The following is a 22,163-nucleotide window of genomic DNA, read 5'->3' as shown; positions in this document are numbered from 1 at the left end:
ACGTGAGAACAGAAGTGCCAGCATAATCCTGATTTGTAGGTTGCTTTTTGTATTTGATTCTTTTTTTGTTTATTCAGTAAATATTAAAGTACATACTGTGTATATCCTAGGTGATTTTTTTTTTTCTGATTTTTCTTTTAGTTCACTAATGATCTCTTGAGCTGTGTCTAGTCTATTATTATGCCTGCCTACTGAATTTAAATTTCAATTATTGCATTTTTATTTTTAGAAGTTCTATTTGGTTGTTTTTTTTTTTCTTCAATCTGTGTCCACTTTGTAAAATATTTTTCTGACACCTAAAGTTATTTTCAAGCTTGTTTAGTAAAAACTTCCAAATATAGATGCTTCATAGTCTATGCTTAACAGTTCTCAGATTTGAATTTGGAATGCTAGGTAGGATCTTGATAATTCTGGGATCCATTCCTGCTGTCTGTTTCTTTCTGTTTATTCTTTCTCATGGTGTCTTGTTTCCTGTCATGCCAAGTGAACTTTGGAAATTTATTTGTGCAAATAATATGAGGCTAGAGACTTCTAAAAAATTTTTTATCTATTTTTAATTGGAGACTAATTGCTTTACAGTGTTGTGTTGGTTTCTACCATACATCAGCATGAAAGAGCCATTGGTATAAATTTGTGGGCCAGAGACTTTCTTCCAGGAAAATTCTGCATTTGCTTTGGCTGTTGCTTGGGAGTACTACTAGTGTGAGCCTACTGAGTTTAAGGGCCTTGAGTGTTTCAGCTGTCCAAGCAGTTGACCTTAATGAAGTCCTCCTGATTTTTTCTCTATTGCTCTCTTTTGAGAAAAGTTTGAAAAGAATAAAAGACTGTGAGAGGGTAAGGGTTTATTTTCGGTTCACTTTAACCTTGCAAGTGTGGTCATTTGGTACACCAGTTTTTGGTGGAAAAAGTCCGTTAATATTTTATATCTTAATGTGAGTCTTAAATTCTGCTTCCTTTGCCCTATAGACCTTCAAAAGTATAAGTTTTGTCTTTGTATTTCTTACTGTTTGTCAGGTTATTAAGAAGAGTTTTTAATTTAATTTTTTAACAAGTGTTTGTTGTTTTTATTTGTTTTGCTTTTGGTTGTGTTGGTGCTTAGTGTGGCATACGGGCTCTTTCCTAGCAGCTCAGGGACTCTCTAATTGTGGTGCCTGGGCTCAGTAGTTGTGACCCAAGGGCTTAGTTGCCTCGAGGCACATGAGATCTTAATTCCCCGACCAGGGATCAAATCCACATCCCCTGCGTTGGAAAGTGGTTCTTAACCACAGAACCATCAGAGAAGTCCCAAGAAAACTTTTTAAAATGTACATTTTATCCAGTGTTTATAGTTGTTGGCCTTTAGTGTTTCATTTTAAATAACCTAATATCACTCAGATGACCATTATATCTACTACTGTGGGCTACTATGGAGTAGCCCTCATAGTCAACAAAAGAGTCTGAAATGAAGTAGTTGGGTGCAATCTCAAAAACAGCAGAATGACATCTATTCGTTTCCAAGGCAAACCATTCAGTATCACAGTAATCCAAGTCTATGCCCCAACCAGTAATGCTGAAGAAACTTAAGTTGAATGGTTCTACAAAGACCTACAAGACCTTCTAGAACTAACAGCCAAAAAAAATGTCCTTTTCGTTATAGGGGACTGGAATGGAAAGGTAGGAACTCAGGAGATACCTGGAGTAACAGGCAAATTTGGCCTTGAAGTGCAAAATGAAGTAGGACAAAGGCTAACAGAGTTTTGTCAAGAGAACGCACAGGTCATAGCAAACACCCTCTTCCAACAACACAAGAGACAACCCTACACATGGACATCACCAGATTGTCAGTACTGAAATCAGATTGATTATATTCTTTGCCGCTGAGGATGGAGAAGCTCTATACAGTTAGCAAAAACAAGACGTGGAGCTGACTGTGGCTCAGATCATGAATTCCTTATTGCCAAATTCAGACTTATTGCCAAATTCAGACATACCATTCAGGTATGACCTAAATCACATCCCTTATGATTATACAGTGAAAGTGACAAATACATTCAAGGGATTAGATCTGATAGACAGAGTGCCTGAAAAACTATGGGCGGAGGTTCATGACATCCTACAGGAGGCAGTGATTGAAACCATTCCCAAGAAGAAGAAATACAAAAAGGCAAAAGGGTTTTCTGAGGAGGTCTTAAAAATGGCTGTGAAAAGAAGAGAAGCAAGACGCAAAGGAGAAAAGGAAAGATATATGCATTTGAATGCAGAATTCCAAAGAATAGCAAGGAGAGATAAAGTCTTCATCAGCGATCCATGCAAAGATATAGAGGAAAACAATAGAATGTGAAAGATTAGAGATCTCTTCAAGAAAATTAGAGATACCAATGGAACATTTCATGCAAAGATGGGCACAGTAATCCAAGTCTAGGCTTCTAGGCCCCAACCAGTAATGCTGAAGAAGCTGAAGTTGAATGGATAGAAATGGTATGGACCTAACAGAAGCAGAAATATTAAGAAGACGTGGCAAGAATACACAGAAGAACTACACAAAAAAGATCTTCATGGCCCAGATAAGCACGATGTGTGATCACTCACCTAGAACCAGACATTCTGGAGAGAAATGAAAGCCTTCCTCAGTGATCAGTGCAAAGAAATAGAGGAAAATAATAGAATGGGAAAGACGAGAGATCTCCTCAAGAAAATCAGAGATACCAAGGGAACATTTCATGCAAAGATGGGCACAATAAAGGACAGAAATGATATGGACCTAACAGAAGCAGAGAATATCAAGAAGAGGTGGCAAGAATACAAAGAACTATATAAAAAGATCTTCATGACCCAGATAACCACGATGGTGTGATCACTCACCTAGAGCCAGACATCCTGGAATGTGAAGTCAAGTGGGCCTTAGGAAGCATCACTATGAACTAAGCTAGTCGAGGTGATGGAATTCCAGTTGAGCTATTTCAAATCCTGAAAGATGATGCTATGGAAGTGCTGCACTCAATATGCCAGCAAATTTGGAAAACTCAGCAGTGGCCACAGGACTGGAAAAGTTCAGTTTTCGTTCCAATTCCAAAGAAAGGCAATGCCAAAGAATATTCAAACTACCGTACAATTGCACTCATCTCACACGCTGGCAAAGTAATGCTCAGAATTTTCCAAGCCCAGCTTTAACAGTGTGTGAACCATGAACCTCCAGATGTTCCAGCTGGATTTAGAAAAGCCAGAGGAACCAGAGATCAAATTGCCAACACCACTGGATCATCGAAAAACAAGAGAGTTCCAGAAAAAAACTACTTTTGTTTTATTGACTATGCCAAAGGCTTTGACTGTGTGGATCACAACAAACTGGAAAATTCTTCAAGAGATGGGAATACCAGACCACCTGACCTGCCTCCTGAGAAACCTGTATGCAGGTCAAGAAGCATCAGTTATAACTGGACATGGAAAACAGACAGGTTCCAAATTGGGAAAGGAGTACGTCAAGGCTATCTATTGTCACCCTGCTTATTTAACTTATATGCAGAGTACATCATGAGACATGCTGGGCTGGATGAAGCAGAAGCTGTAATCAAGATTGTTGGGAGCAATATCAATAACCTCAAATACGCAGATGACATCACCCTTATGGCAAAAATTGAAGAACTAAAGAGCCTCTTGATGAAAATGAAAGAGGAGAGTGAAACAGCTGGCTTAAAACTCAACTTCATGGAGAAGGAAATGGCAACCCACTCCAGTAATCTTGCCTGGAAAATCCCATGGACGGAGGAACCTGGTAGGCTACAGTCCATGGGGATCGCAAAGAGTTGGACACGACTGAGCGACTTCACACACACAAAAAAAAAACCGCTCCAGAAAACTAAAATCATGGCATCCAGTCCCATCGCTTCATGGCAAACAGACAGCGAAACAATGGAAACAGTGAGAGACTTGATCTTTGGGGGCTCCAAAATCACTGCAGATGGCGACTGCAGCCATGAAATTAAAAGATGCTTACTCCTTGGAAGGAAAGTTATGACCAACCTAGATAGCATGTTAGAAAGCAGAGACATTTCTTTGCCAGCAAAGGTCCATCTAGTCAAGGCTATGGTTTTCCGGTGGTCATGTATGGATGTGAGTTGGACTATAAAGAAAGCTGAGTGCCGAAGAATTGATGCTTTTGAACTGTGGTGTTGGAGAAGACTCTTGAGAGTCCCTTGGACTGCAAGGAGATCCAACCAGTCCATCCTAAAGAAAATCAGTCCTACATGTTCATTGGAAGGACTGATGTTGAAGCTGAAACTCCAGTACTTTGGCCCCCTGATGGGAAGAACGGACTCATTTGAAAAGACCCTGATGCTGGCAAAGATTGAAGGCAGGAGGAGAAGGGGACGACAGAGGAGGAGATGGTTGGATGGCAATACTGATTCAATGGACTTGAGTTTGGGTTGTGAAGATCTTTTTTGTACGGTTCTTCTGTGTATTCTTGCCACCTCTTCTGAATATCTTCTGCTTCTGTTAGGTCCATACCATTTCTGTCCTTATTGAGCCCGTCTTTGCATGAAATGTTCCCTTGTTATCTCTAATTTTCTTGAAGGGAAATGTAGATGAGTGCATAAAAATGTAGAGTTCTGATTTTTTACCCCTATTGGGCTGGGCTCCTTCATCATTATTAAAAAGTTTCTAGTAATGGTTGTTCAAATTGCTTTGTTTGAAATTAGTAGCTACACAAACCTTTTGGTTAGTGTTTATCATGGTCTGTTTCTTCATTTTGCTTTTAACTTTTTTGTGACCCTTATATGTAAAATATATCTCTCATTTAAGCAACGTGTTTTTAAATACAGGTTCAGTCTTGGTTTTTTACTTGGAGTATTTAGTTCATTTACTTTTAAACTGGTTGCTGATATATTTGATTTTGTTTTTCCCTCTTTTTCTTTTATTTCTATTTTTATCCTCTTGTTTTGTCTTTTGTCATTTGCTAGTTTTTTCAGTTAATCAGGTCTTTCTTGTTATTTTTTTTCTTCGGTTTGTTTTTTTGTGTATGTGTTTACTCTTATTTCAGTGGTTACCCTCAAGCTGGGGTGGGAAACTGTTGCTTGCAGGCCAAATCCAGTCATCCTCCTGTTTTTATACGTAAAATTTTATTGAAACACAGCCATACTCATTTGCTTACATATCGTGTTATCATTGCTTTAACACTATAGTGGCATAATTGGATAGTTGCACAGAGAGCCTATGTATATGTAAGGTTTGCAAAGCCTATAATATTTCCTATGTGGCTGTTTAGAAAAAATTTGTCTGTTTCTACCATAGTGATGTGGTTCTTAAACTTGATCTTGAATCACAATCACCAGGAGGGTTTTGTTAATCCAGAATTTCTGATTGACTAGGTTTGAGTTGGGGCCTCATAATTTGCATTTCTAACAAATTGCCCAATGATGGTCAGCTGCTCGCCTGGGACAACATTTTGAGTTCCACTGCCTTAGAGGTTACAATCTTTGTAACCTCTTGTAAAGTTACATCTTTGACTTACTGCAACCTAAAATAAATCACTGTGTTTACTACTTCCACATTAATACTGAAAGCTTTAGAACCCTTTAACCTTACTTACCTCTTAGCACTATTTTATAACAATCTTAGGCAACAACTCAAATGTCTGTCAACAGTAGAATGGATATTAATAACTCATGGCACATTTCATGCACTAAAAAACTTGAAGCAATGAAAATATGTCTTCCAAACATTTTATCAAGTGCTAAGAACCTAGGTACTAGAGTACCTATTATTTGATTCTTTTTGTATAAAAGTTCAAAAATGGACAAAACTGACTAGACTAGTTAGCTTTGGCAGAAAATAGTGACTTTAGGGCAACTCAGTGAGGGTGCTTACAGAATGTTGGTAATGATCTCCTGGTCTGGAGACTGGTTACACTAGCATATTCATTTTGTGAAAATTAATTGAGCTGTATGCTTTAATTTACATACTTTTCTCTTCCTTGTTTTGATAAAAAGGGAAAAATTAATTTCCTAATAGTTTTAGAATGTTAAGAGTTAATTATTTTTAAGTGGTAGAAGTATTTACTCATTTCAGTCCTTGTGTGTGTGTGTGGGAGCAGAGAGCCCTGTTTCCATGGGAACTCCTGGCTGCTCACTGTTTTAGTACCTCTCGCTCTGTAGATTTGTGTATATACTCTGTCCCTCTGAGCTGCATTTTTAAAGAATAGGGTGGTGGTCAAAAAAAAAAAGGTTTATTTGAGATTATATTAATGTTTTTTAACAGAGCAGTCTCCATAAATTTAATTGATCCAAACTGGCTCCCAGTAGCGTATTGCTAAAATATGTATATATTTTTTAACTAAAATATACGTTTTTCCTACAAGTTGTACTGTTTAAGAAAAACTCTTGCTGAAATGTAATTTGGTTTGTATTAGGGTAACTATTTGATTCTTTTTTTCCAGTAAATAAAACTGTCTTAATAGTTGTCTGGTATTTTTTTAAATACATTTAGTACTTGAACTTGCAGTGGTTTGTAGGGATGATTCTGTTTTACCTGATTTGGGTGTTTGGGTAGGCAAGGGATGCAGACTGAAAGGAAGAGCTTCTGGCATATTGATCTGAAGCCTGTGGTAAAGCTGCTTCTCTGCCTCACCCATCTTGTTTGTCGTGGTTGGTTTGTGCAGGGTCCTAGAGAAAACCGTCTTCTCAGACGAGTAAAATGCATGCATCTTGTGATTTGGAGGGCGGATTGGGGGTGGGAGGGATCATTTTATACGAGGAGGTTATACTAGTGTAGTTATTCATAAATAGTCTAAAAGGAGCTTTGTAGAATATTTTTGAATCGTTGATGAGAACAAATTGTTCAGTTTGGTTTCTGTAGCCTAAAGAAACAGCAAATTGTAAGATTGCAGAGTTAATTATGCACAGTAACGAGCACTGTGATACTCCGTGTTTTACTGATGCAATAATAAGCACTCCAGCAGAACAAACATTGCAGAAAAGGTTATTTTCTCTTTGTATAAATTTTCATGTGGATTAAAGAGAAGGCAACATATTTAGGTTTATAAATCTTTATTATTGAACACCCTTGAAATTTTTGTTATAGACTTAAGGATTGCAGCTCCATGGAGAATTTTTTTTAATACATGGAGAATTTTTACCTTTCATCTGGCAGTAGCTGCCATAAGATGATGTCACCTTGTAGCTGATTGGCTGTTACAGCACCTAGGGCAGGGAAGAGAAAGAAAAATGCCGGCACAAACCTCAGTGGTGGTTCTGTGGTTGTTGCTGTCTATTTTTGATAGAATCTTTGATTAGTATCAAATCTATTGTATTTGGCCATGTGAACTATCCAGAGCATCCTAGGGTGAGGGAAATTAAGAGCTTTCAGAGGAATGAGGCGACTGATTTGCAAACGGATCTGTGATTGTAAGTTGCAGAATCTGGGTATAAGAAATAAGGCAGGGTGTGCTGGAAGATGCACTATGGGAGGAGCTGGCAGAAAATGCTTGTATGAGTAGCAGAGAAATGAAAAATGCTTCTTACTACTCTTAGCTTTAATGTGTTTGGTTTTATGTTTTGACTTAATATATCTAGGTAAGAACTAAGATAATATTGTAAACTGATTTTAAATTACACTGGGTTATTTTATATAGTGTTATTATATAAATGCTTATTCAAAGGAGCTTTATTTTGTATTACCTATCTTAGAAAGTAATGACTTTATACATACCTTTTTTGATTTTTGAGTCTTATAAGAGGAAAATTGAGCAAAGCTTGGTTCTCTTAAAATACATTTTTCTAACACTTTGTGCAGATAAAAGCTTTGATGATGAAGAATCAGTGGATGGAAATAGGCCATCATCAGCTGCTTCGGCCTTCAAGGTTCCTGCACCTAAAACACCCGGAAATCCTGTCAACAGTGCAAGGAAGCCTGGTTCAGCAGGTGGCCCTAAGGTTGGAGGTAATGTAAATCCATTTCAAATCTGATGTGCATGCCTCATGCCCTTGATATGGCCACACATACTTAGAACTTCAGAGGAATATGTTTATTCATGACTGCAGCAAGATTGCAGAGCTAGAGAATCTGTTGCAGCACTCAGAAGAATGTACTGCCTTTCCGAAAACATTTAAAATATCGTATATTGATATTTCCTGTCAGAATATATGTGAATTTGTGTTTTCTTGAGATTATTTATTTTTCAGATGCCATTAAAAGATATTTAAGGGAGTGTTAGGGGTTTGGGTCTTTTTGTTTTCAAGGAGAAAGTAGGTTTTTCAGAATTTGGCTATTTTCAGGTGCTTTAGTTCTTACAGTACTGATTCATCTAATGTTCATATACATTCATCTAGGGCATGAGTCTTAAATACTCTAACATTGGAGAAATGGTTAAAGATACTGGGTATTGAATAATCTGTCACAATAGGAAATGGGTGGTGGTCAAGTAAAATTACCTCAAAAATGTTTTCTGGATTAGATAATAATAAATAGGAAAAACCAGGTTTTATGGCAATTACACAACACATAGTATATTCTTTGATCATATTAAACTTTTTAGCATATTTTTTTATCTTTGAATTTTTTATGAGTAGTTTTTTCATCCACTAATTAGAAAGCTATTTTTAAGGTGCTAGTTTTGCCAGGTTTTTATAATATAATGAATTCTATAAGAAAAAGGATAAATATTTAATGCTAAAAAGACAGTAGTTTCTTTCTCTTTTTTTAATTAATAAATTTATGTATTATAATTTGGGAAAATAGATTTTTCCTTGTTTATGATAGCTAGTGGGAAAGTCATGGTCTTCAGGATTTTGTTTTTTCTCTTTTTGTCTACAGTTCTTTTATTAAAAACAAAAAGGAAAGAAAAATAAACTGTATTTTGACCAGGTTCTTTAAGTTGTGTTTTCTTGATCTTTCTATACAACCAAATGTTATTTTCTACGTCATAGGATATTCTAAACACAGTAAAACTATTCTAAATATTTCATCTTTTAAATATCTTTAATACTAGCAAAAAAATGGTATGGTATATACATGTATATTTGCATGCATATAGATAACTTCTCTGGATATTTTGAGTAATTTATACTTTAGTATTTTAATCATTTTCTTTTTGTTTTGCAATTTTATGAGTATATTCTCATTCTGTAGTCATTATATCCTATTACATGATGTCTATTATAGATTCTTATCTCTGGTATAAAGTTAATGACATTCTGTGGTGGCTTACTTTTGTAACAAATGGCTACCTTCACTAATTACAAGGGAAATATGTTTTCTTTATTTTGACTTATAAGTTTCCAATCTGTGATATTATGATATTTATTTTATGAAATTGCCTTGACTTAAAATGGATTAATATTTAAAATGCATGGTGAAAATATTTAACATTTTTGTGACTCTGAGCCGGTGGTTTATAATTAGCTGTGATTTTCATGTTTTATTTTCTTTTCTTTGATGAAAGTTGAGGTTGTAGTTTACCTACTAAAAGTCACTTAATTCTGATGTTAATCAAATTGATAAAATCAGATTTCTTTTTCTTAACACCATACTCCCTTCTCTGATTTGTAATGCTACCAGATAGAAGAATGTAGGTAGCTTTCAGGATTGTCATCATTAATCACTCATACAGAGTATGCTATCTATTTTGGTGTCAGCCTTTTTGATAAAAACAAGGGATACGCCTTCGTTTTTCCTTCATTCCTCTCTTCCTCCTCCTCATCATTTTGGCGATAGCATATTCATTCTGCAGTTTTTTGTTTGTTTGTTTCTTTTGTTTGCCATAGCTCATTTAGGTTCACTGCCCATTTTTCTATCTAAGAAAAAAGCTCTTAGCCAGAAGATACTGATATTCCTTCAGAAATTAATGCTATTCTTGGCTGTCAGTCCTTTGAAAATACAACTTTCAACTTTTTTGTTCTTGGCAGGGGCTTACTAATTTTTAAATCAGTCGCAGATAGTTTTCTTAGAGTTGTAGAATCTTTGAATTAGAAGGGACATTGGGAGTCATTTAGTTAAATTTACTATTTAGGTATAGCAGTCCCTTTCACAGTATTCCTGATACGTGGTTGATTATTCAGCATCTGATTAAGTGTATATTCATGGATTAAATTTGGAACAAAAACCATCTGCAGTACCACTACATAAGACATAATCAACTTTGTTCCAGTTATTTTTATAGTTACTTTTCCAATTATTTTTAGACATACAGATATTTTTTAAGAGGGCAAGAATGGCATCCTTCATTGTATAGTTTTGTATACCTTTTTTCTTTATATTAATACTTAACCGTGACCATTTTCTCATTGTCTTAAATTATTAATTTAAAACTATTCATGGCTAAATAATATCTAGGTTTGCTTTCATGTTTTCTGCTGTCATATGCCATCATTCTCTTATGTATATATTTCAGCACATATCCATCCATTTCTTGGAATAAATTTTTAAACTACTGAATCAAAAGGTACATGGATTGCTTATGCTCTTTCAGTTTGGCATAGTATCCTTCATAAAAGTTATAAGCCATTTCAAATCTGGATAATTTAATTCTTGCTTTATATTGCTTAAAAATCTGCTCCTTGTAATTTAGGCAGAGAAGGTGGATTATTTGTTAACGTGATGCTTTCAAATACTTGAGGGTTGTCCTGCCTCTGTTATGACTATTGTGTTTTCTAGACTGTACATTTTATTTCTCATAACTTTATTGGAATAATGGTGATTCAGTCCAAGCATTTTGTTTGCTACTCCATGGTATGTAATAAATAGGTATGATTAGTTCCTAATTTAAAGAGTACAGTAGGTAAAGGTATATAATAGTGGTCAAAGCCAATCACAGTTCACTGTGTTTAACAAATTTCTTTTCAGGTTAAGATTTCCAAAATAAAAATAAAGTGAACTTCTTTAGAACCCTGATTGAATCTACTTTGAAGTTTTGGAGTTTAATTTACTTCTCCCAGAGATATATGTCCAGATTAAAGAGATGTATGCTATTTTTAGCAAAGTAACCTATCCAGTTAATTAAAGTCAGTAGGACCTGTGCTTAATCTTTAGTGTTAGTTTTGTTTTGTTCTTTGACTCGATGTGCCAACCTGTTCTCATACTGTGTGGCCTCTAAACCAAGGAGAATTTTTTAAAAAGATTATGGGTTGCTCCATATCGATATACCATTGCTATGAAAATCCATATTATGTGGATATCAAAAGTATCTTTATGCTTTGCAAATTAGAATGAGGATAAATTGAATTCCCTTAAATAGTCCATTTTCTGAATAACATTTGTGACTTCATAGTAGGAATTTAGATAAACACATTCCCTTCTTTTGGCTTAATGACTTCAATACAGTTGGTGAATGTACTTGATTATTTCAAATGTTTACATTTCTATAGTATTTTAGTAATTTTTTTCAAAAAAACTAGGGACTTTTTATGTATGTTTTCATTTAAACCTTGAATTTAATAAAACAAGTTTTATTAAAACTCTGAGTTAGGTACTTTATTATGTCAGTTTTACTGATGAGCAAACTATAGTTCGGAGAATTTAAGCAACTTGAATTGGTCATGCTTTTAATAAGTGGGTGAAGCACAAAAATCATTTATATTGCCATCAGTACTGAACTCACTAAACTTTAGATCCTAAAGCTCTGAGGTTAAAATCTATGGGAATCATCACTATTTTCAACATCCACAAATCAGTCATTTCAAGCCTCAGCTAGTGTGATTCCCAACAAAGTAGAATATTTGGAAATAAGCAAACTAGTAATTTTTCACTATAAATGGAAATGCTTTTTTTTAGTGTTTTCCTCTTTACAATTGCCTTTTTAAAGCTTATCTTCTGAGTTATAATGTCCCTATTCCTGTACCAATTATTTTGCCTTTTTTCAAAATAAAAATAGAGTTAGCTGATGATATAATTGCTCTTATTTATAATTCATACCAGATTTTGAGGTTAGTGATTTGTCACTGAGTATTACCTGTCTTACTTGTTTTATTATTTATGTCCCAGTGTCTGTTTTCTACAGATTGTGCTAATCATTCACATTTATTCCTGTCATGCAAACAGCAGAGTTGTTTTCCCTTTTAAACAAAATCAAGATTATGAAAATTGGTATATAATTAATAAAACAAATCTCATAGGATTTGTTTAATCTTGAAATATGAATTTTTAATTTGTAAACCTTAGTTTCTTGTTTTTGAAATTATATAAAGCCAAGTAACTTTCCTGTTTGTGTATTTTGTTTTGCTTGCTTTCTTCCTTTTTTCTTCCCCCTAATGACTGGGAATGACTACCCAGAAGATTTTAGCCCTGAAGTTATCTTAAAAGATGATACAACCCCAATTCAGATGAAGAGACTCAGAAAGTAAATGATATATCCAAGACCAGTTAGTTATTAACAGAGACAAGACAAGAGCCCAGTGTTCGGCCCACTGTCAAGGGCTTTTTGGATCATCTCTGGGTCGTCTCCTCCCTCATACTACGTGAGATACATATTTCTTATTTTTATCCCATGTAGCAAAACACTATTAACATTTGAAATTTAGGGATTGGTTCTGTCTTAAATTACTGTGAATCCCCTCTCATTTATTCATAAGATGCCCTGATGCTCTCTCTCTCAACTTTGGTTTTAAGATAAATATGATTTGAATAATTAACTGATAAGTAGTTAAATTTAAATTAATAAGCTGCCTAATTGCCTGGCATGTTTTGCTACAGTTATTTTCTCTGACCTCAGTTTCATTTTACCTGTTGTGCAAAACTTGAAAAAAATTTCATTGTGCAAAATTTATTTTATGAAGCATTCAGAATGTTTTAAGAGAAGGGAGGAAGTAGTATATACAGCCAGACTATTTTGATTGAAATTAGTAGGCATATTGAAAACCCACTCTCTTTACAGATAAGTTAGTGTTCTTAGCTACATCTTTGTGTAGAGCCTACTATGTGTAGGGCTTCACATCAGCCACTGAGCAGACCATCAGAATGCTCAAGGAAAAAAAGTGAGAAAGAAATGACAATATCTTTCCATGCTCATTATCCCACCACTATCCCAAGTGTTAGTGCTTGTGTTTTGGCCTTTCCACGCTTCATTTGACTGTACTTTTTGACTTGAGATTTAAGTGTTAGAAAACTATAGTGTCATATAGGTAGGCAAATTGATTTCAAAATTTGTCTCAGAAAAGATTGCAGTATCATTAACATAGATCACACATGGGAGGGACTTTTTCCATTAGTTAGACTTGTTATACTTGTTCCATATAAAGTAGAAGTTTTTAATAGTAATTGTTTAGAATTCCAAGCTTATATTCATCACATTATATTATTGAATTGATAAACATTATTTCTATGATGACCATGTTGTACACTTAATTTTTTAATTAAAGTTTTAAATTTCTTTTTTTAGAATTAACTTTTATTGGAGCATGGTTGCTTTGTAATGTTGTATTGGTTTCTGCTTTCAGCAGTGACTCAGCCATACGTATATGTGTGTCTCCTCTTTTCTGGGTTTTCTTCCCATCTAGGTCACCACAGAATACCGAGTCAGTGTCCCTGTGCTGTCCCGTAGGTTCTTAGTAGTTATCTGTGTTATGCACAGACATTTTTCCCTTTTGGACTCAGTTTCTGTGTTTCTTAGGAATGCAATGCATCGTTTGATTTTTTTCTTTCTTTTTTTTTTTTTTACGTAAAAGGCATGTTGTTATTGTTTGGTTGCCGAGTCATGTCTGACTCTTTGCCACCCCGGGGAAGGTAGCCTGCTGGGCTCCTCTGTCCATGGAATTTCCCAGGCAAGAGTACTGGAGTGGGTTGCATTTCCTTCGCTAGGGGATCTTCCCGACCCAGGGATTGAACCTGCATCTCCTGCATTAAAGGCAGATTGTTTCCTGCTGAGCCACCTGGGATGCCCATGAAACATATACTGACTGTTAACAAGTCTAACATTAGAGAAATGTTTAGGAAAAAAAAATTCATAATGTCTTGCCTCTCTAATCTCTTTGTCCTAAGTAGCCAGTATTATCTATGGTATTCCTTCCATATCTTATTCCATGTTTATTTGTGTAGGTGTTCAGATTAGATTTTATTTTTGCTCACATTAAATGTGCTGTTACTTTGCAACTTGCTTTTTTTCCCACCACAAAACATATTTTCGTTTTTTAACATCAAGAAAGAGAGCTATAACATTTTTTTAATAATGTAGAGTATCCCACATTATTGATGTACCATGATTTAATAAACCGTTTCAGTGTCAATGTTATTCAGGTTGTTCACAACTTAATGCCATTACTAAGAATGCAGGTCTCCATGTACTTATATATTTGGACCTTCTGGTGCTTCTAATCGGTAGAATTGTTTTGTTTGTTGTTGTTTAGTCGCTAAGTCATGTCCAACACTTTTGCAACCCCACGGACTGTAGCCTGCCAGTCTCTTCTGAAGAGAATACTCTAGATTACCATTTCCTTCTAGACTCCTTTCAATGAGGTTGCTTGTTTTTCATTTTAATAAAGACATCATTTTACCTTCTCCTGCATCGAGTATAGCAGCTTCATTAATGGTCATTTTGGTGAATGACATTTGGCAAATGTGCCCTGGTCCCTCTTTCTTTAATCCGAGTCCACCTGCCCACCCGGGCAGCAGTGAGCGAGTGTTTACTGAAGGCTTTTGCAGTGTGCTGCTACTTGTGTAACCTCTGGGAGACATCAGGGAATGGAACCAAGACCTGTCCGCCTAGACTTTATATTCGTTAAATTTGGAATATTTGAATTTATTAATGGGAATTAGCATATCCTCTTGTGTGAGTTATAATTTATTATTTTCCCATTTTTAACAATTGGACTGTTTTATCTTCTCAACAATTTGTTACAATTTTAAAAATAATAGGTCTTCTACGCTCTTTATAAGTCACAAATATTTCCTCAGTCTATTTTGTCTGTGGCATTTTTATATCAAAATTTAAAAATTTTGTTTTGGTAGGTAAAATATCTGTCCTTTTTTTTACTTTCATATTTCCTATATTGTATAAAGACTATTTTGACCAGTCCCAAAATTTATACAAATAGTCTAATTTATTCTAAAACATAAAATTATTTTATGTTTAGTTTGTTCATTATATCTGAAATTCTTTTGTATAAGGTGACAGTATATTCATTTTAATTTTTTCCTCAAGCATGGACAAGTTATTGTCTTTGCAATTAGATGAAACATTCTTTACTCCATTGAATTGAGATAACTACTAACTGTGGATTTTGATTCCTATAGTTTCTTTCCTTTTTCCCTGATGTCAATCTATACTTATTGTAGCTTTTTAGTGACCTAGAATTTATGTAGCTATTTGTGAAAAGTTTTTAGCTATAGCAAAGTTGGCATACAGCGAATAATCATCATCCAGATTTAACAACTAGCATTTTGCCGTATTTGTTTTAATCATCTCCATATAGATATATTCCCATGCATACTTTTTTCAAAACTTAATAGTTGGAAAGTAAATTGTCAACATCACAACATTTCAGCCATAAGTACTTAACATGAAACTTCTAATTCTTAAAAATGTCTTCATTATAACCATAATACGATTATCATATGCTGGAATATTTCATAGTATTATGTATAAAACAATTCCTTTACCAATTTTTATACCCCAACATTGACTTTTTAAAAAAGAGTCTAAGCCAGTAGTCTTTTAAGATTTTTCCATATTGTGGATTTGTCTGATTTCGTTGTGGTGATATTTAACTTGTTTCTTTGAGCCCTTTTATTTTCTGTAAATTTATTCTTTTAAGTTATACACCTCCTTTTAAGCATTTCCGTTCTATACTCAAATTTCTTCAAATATCCTAAGAATATTTTCAAATAACAAGTGATTCTGTGGGGCCTGAAAGAAAAATAATAGTGTTTCTTAATTCAGGAATGCCCTCTTCTGTTGGTATAGTGAAATGCAGCTTCTTTTCTAATTAATACGAGGGGGGTTTCTATTATGCTTCTGAGTCTGTGACACCATCTTGTTTCAGGAGCACCTATATCTTCCCTTCCTTTATCCACCAGGCTTTGAAGGGATACCTCCCTCGTCCAGGTGCTGCTTATCCCTGGTTATTCCTTCTACAAGGAAGCATACTTGATACCTGCATGCTCCACTGACAGGATCCTCCTCTTCCATACAAATTCCTCGGAATTTTCTGTCCAGCAAGGGCTCCTGTAGTTGACATTTATAGGATTGTAGGATGTTTATATTCCCCATTTATCTATAAAGAGACAATTGAAGTTTGAAGTGAGAACGTGTATAACAAGTTATGTGCTCTGGGCAGTTTTATTTGTTTTTCTTTTTGGTCATTGTGTTTTGGAGTATTTCGTAGAACATTTGCTTTGAAATTGGATGACTACCATTTTACCATGCGAATCAGAATGTCTATTGTTAAGTTTTAAGATTGCTTTTTTAAAAAGTTCTAAAATTTCCCTTCAAAAGGAAATAACTTTTTTAAAATAGATAATCTGTTATCTCAGTCTTTTGTTGAATTTGAGGACATTATTATTGAATTACTTTCCCCGTTAATCTGAATCATTTGTCATCTTTCAATTTTTTTAATACATTTTTGGATCTGTTTTTGAGGTGTGTATTTTGTCGTTTGATTAGTTGATCTATCCCTGCACTAAAACCTAATTGTCATCTTCATCTTAGTTTTGTAAGTCTTGATTTCTGGTTGGGCATGTACTTCTACCTTTTACTTACAAGGGTTATTTCAACAATTCTTGGCCCATTGGTCTTCCAAATAGATTTTAGAATCAGCTTGACAGTTTCCACAAAAAATCCTGTTTGAGGCTTGATTATGGCAGTACTTTGGGAGGACTGGACATCTTTATGATACTGAGATTTCCTGTCCATGAACACAGAGTATCTGTCCTCTAATTTTAGGGTTCCTTAATGTCTCATTAAAATTTAATCTTTCTTTCCCTCAAAGTTTTTTGATTTTTTTTTTGTTTGTTTGGTTTGGTTTATTTCTAGGTACCTGATAATGTTTTTCTTTTATGGTAAAAACATAATATTTTGTTAAATTATAAAACTTTATTGAAAGAAATTTTAAAAGGCATGAATAAATGGACATACTGCATTCCTGGATAGGAAAACAGTATTACAAAGATGTTAAGTTCTCCCCAGATTCATCTACAGAATCAATGCATTTTCTTTTTTAAAAAATAGAGGTATAATTGACATATAAGATTAGTTTTAGTTGTATAACATAATGATTCAAGATTTGTATATATTGCAAAATGATCACCATAATAAGTCGAGTTAACATCCTTTACCATATATAATTGCAGAACGTTTTTTTCTTATAAGAACTTTTGATATTTAGTCCCTCAGCAACTTTTTCTTTTTAACTTAGTTTTATTTATTTATTTTACTGCGCTAGGTCTTACTTGTAGCGTGTGTGGTCTAGTTCCCTGACCAGGGATCGAACCTGGGCCCCCATATTGGGAGCTCAGAGTCTTAGCCACTAGACCACCTGGGAAGTCCCACAACTTTTAAATATGCAATATAATATTAACTGTAGTGACCATACTGTACTTTACATACCATGACTGAATTTATTTTATAATTGGAAGTTTGTATCTTTTTACTCCCTTCACCTATTTCATCTACCCCTTGCCTCTAGCAGCCACCAGTCTGGTCTCTGTATTTGTGCTTTTTTTTTTTTTTATTTTACAAATATCGAGATCATAGTATTTGTCATTTAGTGTAATTGCCCTCAAGGTTCCTCAGCGAGGTAGTTTTTAATTTAAAATTTCTAACTTTGTTGGTTGAAGCATGGAAATTAAATTAATTACATTTTGATTTTACAACTAACCACCTAGGTAAATTTTAATTTTTAAATGATTTTACTATATATTGTTTTGAGCTTTCTATCTGCCCCAGAGTTTGGCAAATTATAGCCAGCAGCCAAATATGTCCTTGCTATCTGATTGAAGAAATAAAGGTTTATTGAAATGTAGCCACACTCATTCATTTGTGAAGAGTTGAGTAATTGCACCACACACCATGAGGCGTAAAATATTTTTTATCTGGCCCTGTTCAGAAAATGTTTGCCAACCTCTGATTTAGACAATCAGACCATCTTTAGGTACTGTTTTGTTTTCTTCATTTTCAGTGCATTGACTTTTTTCCACTTGTATTCATATTTTAAGATTAATTTTCCTAAGTACACAATTAGATTTATAGTTTTTTCTTTTGAAACTTTTGAGGACATTAATGTATTCTGGCTCCCACTGTGGCTTTGGAGAAGTCTGTTGTTCTGTTCTAGGTGATCTCTTCTTTCTTTGGTGACTGACTGGTGTTATGCAGTTACACCACAGAGTTCTAGGTGTGGGTTTCATTTTAATTATCTCGTTTGGGTTATGTTGTGCATCCTGAGTCTATAGATTCCTGGTTTTCATGAATCTTGAAAGTTCACAGCCATTATCTTTCTGTGAACATTTCCATTCGCTCTCTCTTTGAGGCACTCTGATTAGATAGAGATTAGAACTTCTCACGCTGTCCTCCATATCTTTTCCTATACTTCCATTTCCCTACTTCTCTCTGCCACATTCTGAGTAGTTTATTCAGGTGTATCTTCTAGTTCTCTAAATATTTCTTTTGTTTAATCTTTGAGTCAAAGTTGGTTTTGTTTTGTTTTAATTTAAATAGTTGTATTACTGCATTCTCCTCCCCCCAGATAACCTGTTTATTCCTGTTATCTTTTGTTGATTGGCATCTTTGTGATTCTATCCACATTATTTCTTTAAATATTATACCCACATATATTAATATTCTGTAGTCTGTAACTAGACAGTTTTCATATCTAAACTTCTAAAATTCCGTTCTTTGTTCCCTGTGACTTAGTTCATAATGGTTTGCCCTCTTGTGTACCGTCATCCCCCAGTATCTATGAGCGTTGGTTCCAGGACCCACCGCAAATAGCCAAGTCCTTGGATACTCAGGTCCCTTAGCCAGTCCTCCCTATTGCAATTCTACACCCGTGGATTCAGCAAACCATGCATTATGTGGTACTGCATTATTTATCTTAAAAAATCCTAGGGTAATTCCTTCATGGTTCAGTGATTAGGACTTTATGCTTTCACTGCCAGGGGTATAAGTTCAGTCCCTGGTTGAGAAACTAAGATCCTGCATGCCATGCAGCCAAAAAAATAAATAAAACAAAGTGTAGAATTCAGTGTGTTTAAAAACATAAATAAATTCTAAAAAACCATATGTAAGTGGACCCATGCAGTTCAATTCTGTTTTGTTCAAGGATTCACCATATTTGAACTTTGATTGTCAGTTGATTGCTTGAACTTGGTCCTTCAATTGAATTGGTCCTTCAGGTCCAAATTGGAGACTCCAGAAGCTTTCCTCAGGAAATTTATTTATGCTACACACTAGAGAATCACCAGATAGGGACCCCTTCAGCCTATCCTAGGTTTTGTCTCAACTAGAATTCTCAGTTACACCTCTCCACCTCTTTCTTGGGAACTTCACTTTTCAATAGGGAAAGCTGCAAAATTGTATTGTAAAATGAGCAATTGTCAGCAATGAAAGCAGCTTTTATAGCTCTTTGTGCAGTCTGCTGCAGCTTGCCCTCTGACCACAGTAATTCATATGTCTCCCACATACAGAACTGTACTCGTGGACATTTCCTAAAAGTCTCATCCTGATTATACCATTAGGCATAAAGTCCATCATCTTGTGATCTGAATCAAGTCCAGATGCATGTGAGCCGCTGGGTGGGTCCTCTCCATCCTAAGGCCTCTGAACCAAAAAGACATCTATTTACACCCCACATGGTCAGCATATAATGGTGGTACCAGCGTGGAAAAACCATAGTAAACACTCTGATTTTAAAAAGGGGAGGAACAGAAACTTCATACCAGTCACTGGTTTATAGCATCTTGAAGTCGTTCAGGAGTCTGCTGTCAGGTTCCCCTCCTTCAGGCATTGTGAGTGTTCCGTCACGGAGGCTTCATTCTCTCTCTGGGTGTGCTTCTCTAGAACATTGTTTTCCTCTTGTTGGTTGCGCCCTGGCCCCTAGGCTCTGCCCCCCAAGATCTTTTCTTCTTTTGCCTACAAGTGTCTTGTGCTTTCAGTTGAGTATCTTTTTCAGCCTACTTCCCTTAGAAAGTTGAGGATCCAGAAAGCTCTTCTGTCTTTTCATAGCATGCTTCAAAAGCACCCATAGTTGTTTCAGTAGCGTAATTCTCTTGAGGAATTATGGATGTTTTATGAATTTTTTCAAGGTTCCTGCATTTATCTCTCTTCAGTGCTAGTTGCTTCATTGGCGCATGGGAAGAACTGCGTGTCTCCACTTCTGAGACTTTGCTCTCCTTGCTCCTGTATCTAGAACATACTACTTTACCCTCGGCTTCATTCACATTTGTATGCTTAGTAGTTAAAGACTGGCAGGGGTGGAGTTTTCCCTCTGTACGTGAGCGTCTAGAAGTAGCAGCTGAGGGTTTCTGAGAGTGCCTGTTCTCGCCAGCCTGGCGCACCGAGGCTGTGCTGCCTCCTGGGCGACAGTGCGCCTCGCCCCCTTCCCTCCCGGTGCCTCCCGTGCAGCTGAGGACCAGCTTGGAGTGCATTCTGGAGCAGGGGTCAGCAGACTGGAGTGCCCGGGCCAGGTCCAGCCAGCTGTCTCTCTTTATTTCACCATGAGCTAAGAATGTTTTCTACGTCTTTAGATGACTAATAATATTCAAAAGAAGAACATTGTATGAAACGTGAAAACTGTATCAAATTCAAATTGCAGTGTCCACAAGTAGAGCTTTATTGGAATACAGCCTTGTTCATTTTTTACATATTGTCTGTGGCTGCTTTTAGGCTATAATGCCAGAGTTGAGAAATTGCAACAGAAACCACATGGCCCACAGAGTCTAAAATATTTACTCTCTAGTCCTTTACAAAAAAAAAATTACTGACCTCTGTTTTAAAGTGGTTAAACAACTCTGCGGGCTTCCTTTGTAGGTCAGTTGGTAAAGAATCTGCCTACAGTGCAGGAGACCTGGGTTCGATTCCCGGGTCGAGAAGATCCCCTGGAGAAGGAAATGGCAACCCACTCCAGTATTCTTGCCTGGAGAATCCCATGGACGGAGGAGCCTGGCGGGCTACGGTCCATGGGGTCACAAGAGTTGGACACAACTTAGTGACCAAACCACCACCGCCACCACCAGACAACTGGGCAAAGCTCCTCTGTTCTGTTTCAGCTCGTTAACATCTTATGGTGTGATTGTTAACCCATTTATATTTGAAAGAGCTTTAGTCAACTTGGAGGCCAGCTTTGCTTGTCCCTTCAGCCCAACCTCTACCTGTGGTCCTGCTTTCAAACTTAATTTATCTAAATACGTCTCCTCTTGGTGTGCATGCCCATTCTCCTTTTCTTGCAGTAATATTTGACATGAAAGCCCATTACTCTTTTTTACTTTCTTCTGTGTAGTTCATTTCCTTGCTGGTGCTAAAGGGATTCTGTAGTATGTTTAGGTGAACTTCTTAATGTTGTATCAGAAAATGGAATGATGAATGTGAAATGAAACAATGATTCAACAGTTTATTTCCTATGTAGAGATCCTTTTCCTATAATACTTTGTAGGCCAAACAGTCAAAATGAAGGTGAAGAAAAACATTAGGCAAACCACGTTTATAAAAGGGTGTCCTTGTAAGACATGTGAGGTGTAAGAAAGGTTAGAATGCAGAGCTCAGTATGGCCTCGATCTTCACCACTGTTAGCAGCACTTCTGCTTAACCACAGTGATTCTCAGAAGTAAGAGTAAGGTAGATTAGGGTCAACTCTTCAAACTATGCAGGTCCTTACCAAATTTGGTAATATTTGTGACCAGGTTTAGAGACCTAACTGTCATATCTGAGACAGTTCTAAGGCTGATTTGTCTCTGTATCTCTGTAGGACTTCTTTTTAAAAAATTATTTATTTGTCTAAATTGCAGCACGTGCGATCTTCTGGCTGTAGCATGTGAACTCTGTCTTACAGCATTGGAATCTAGTTCCCTGACCAGGGATCAAACCTGGGCCCCCTTCTTTGTGAGCACAGACACTTAGCCGTTGGACCACCAGAGAAGCCCCTTTCTGTAGAACTTCTAGCAGCCATTTAATTTCTGCTCCCCCTCTGTTGTCCACTGGCTTACTTGGCCCTACTCATAGTGGGACAGAATTTACTGCATAATCAAGACATTATGATTGGAGTCAATTGTGA

General features: G+C 35.9%; 1 protein-coding gene across 40 annotated transcripts in view; it reads left to right on the top strand.

Annotated features, from left to right (window-relative positions):
* CLASP2 (cytoplasmic linker associated protein 2) overlaps positions 1–22,163 on the top strand; it is a 172,103-nt gene that overhangs the window by 50,385 nt on the left and 99,555 nt on the right. For 28 of the 40 annotated variants that reach the window (XM_070455349.1, XM_070455346.1, XM_070455364.1 and 25 more), the window contains one exon: positions 7,768–7,914. In XM_070455349.1, coding sequence (XP_070311450.1) covers positions 7,768–7,914 — 147 coding nt within the window. Of the gene's footprint in view, positions 1–7,174; positions 7,380–7,473; positions 7,548–7,767; positions 7,915–22,163 lie in introns of those variants that run through there. The other 12 variants (XM_070455358.1, XM_070455359.1, XM_070455356.1 and 9 more) reach the window with 4 other exon arrangements.

This window comes from Odocoileus virginianus, chromosome 26 (genome assembly GCF_023699985.2).
Source record: "Odocoileus virginianus isolate 20LAN1187 ecotype Illinois chromosome 26, Ovbor_1.2, whole genome shotgun sequence".
NCBI classification, from domain to species: Eukaryota; Metazoa; Chordata; class Mammalia; order Artiodactyla; family Cervidae; genus Odocoileus; species Odocoileus virginianus.
This window is presented reverse-complemented; position numbering and strand designations above follow the sequence as displayed.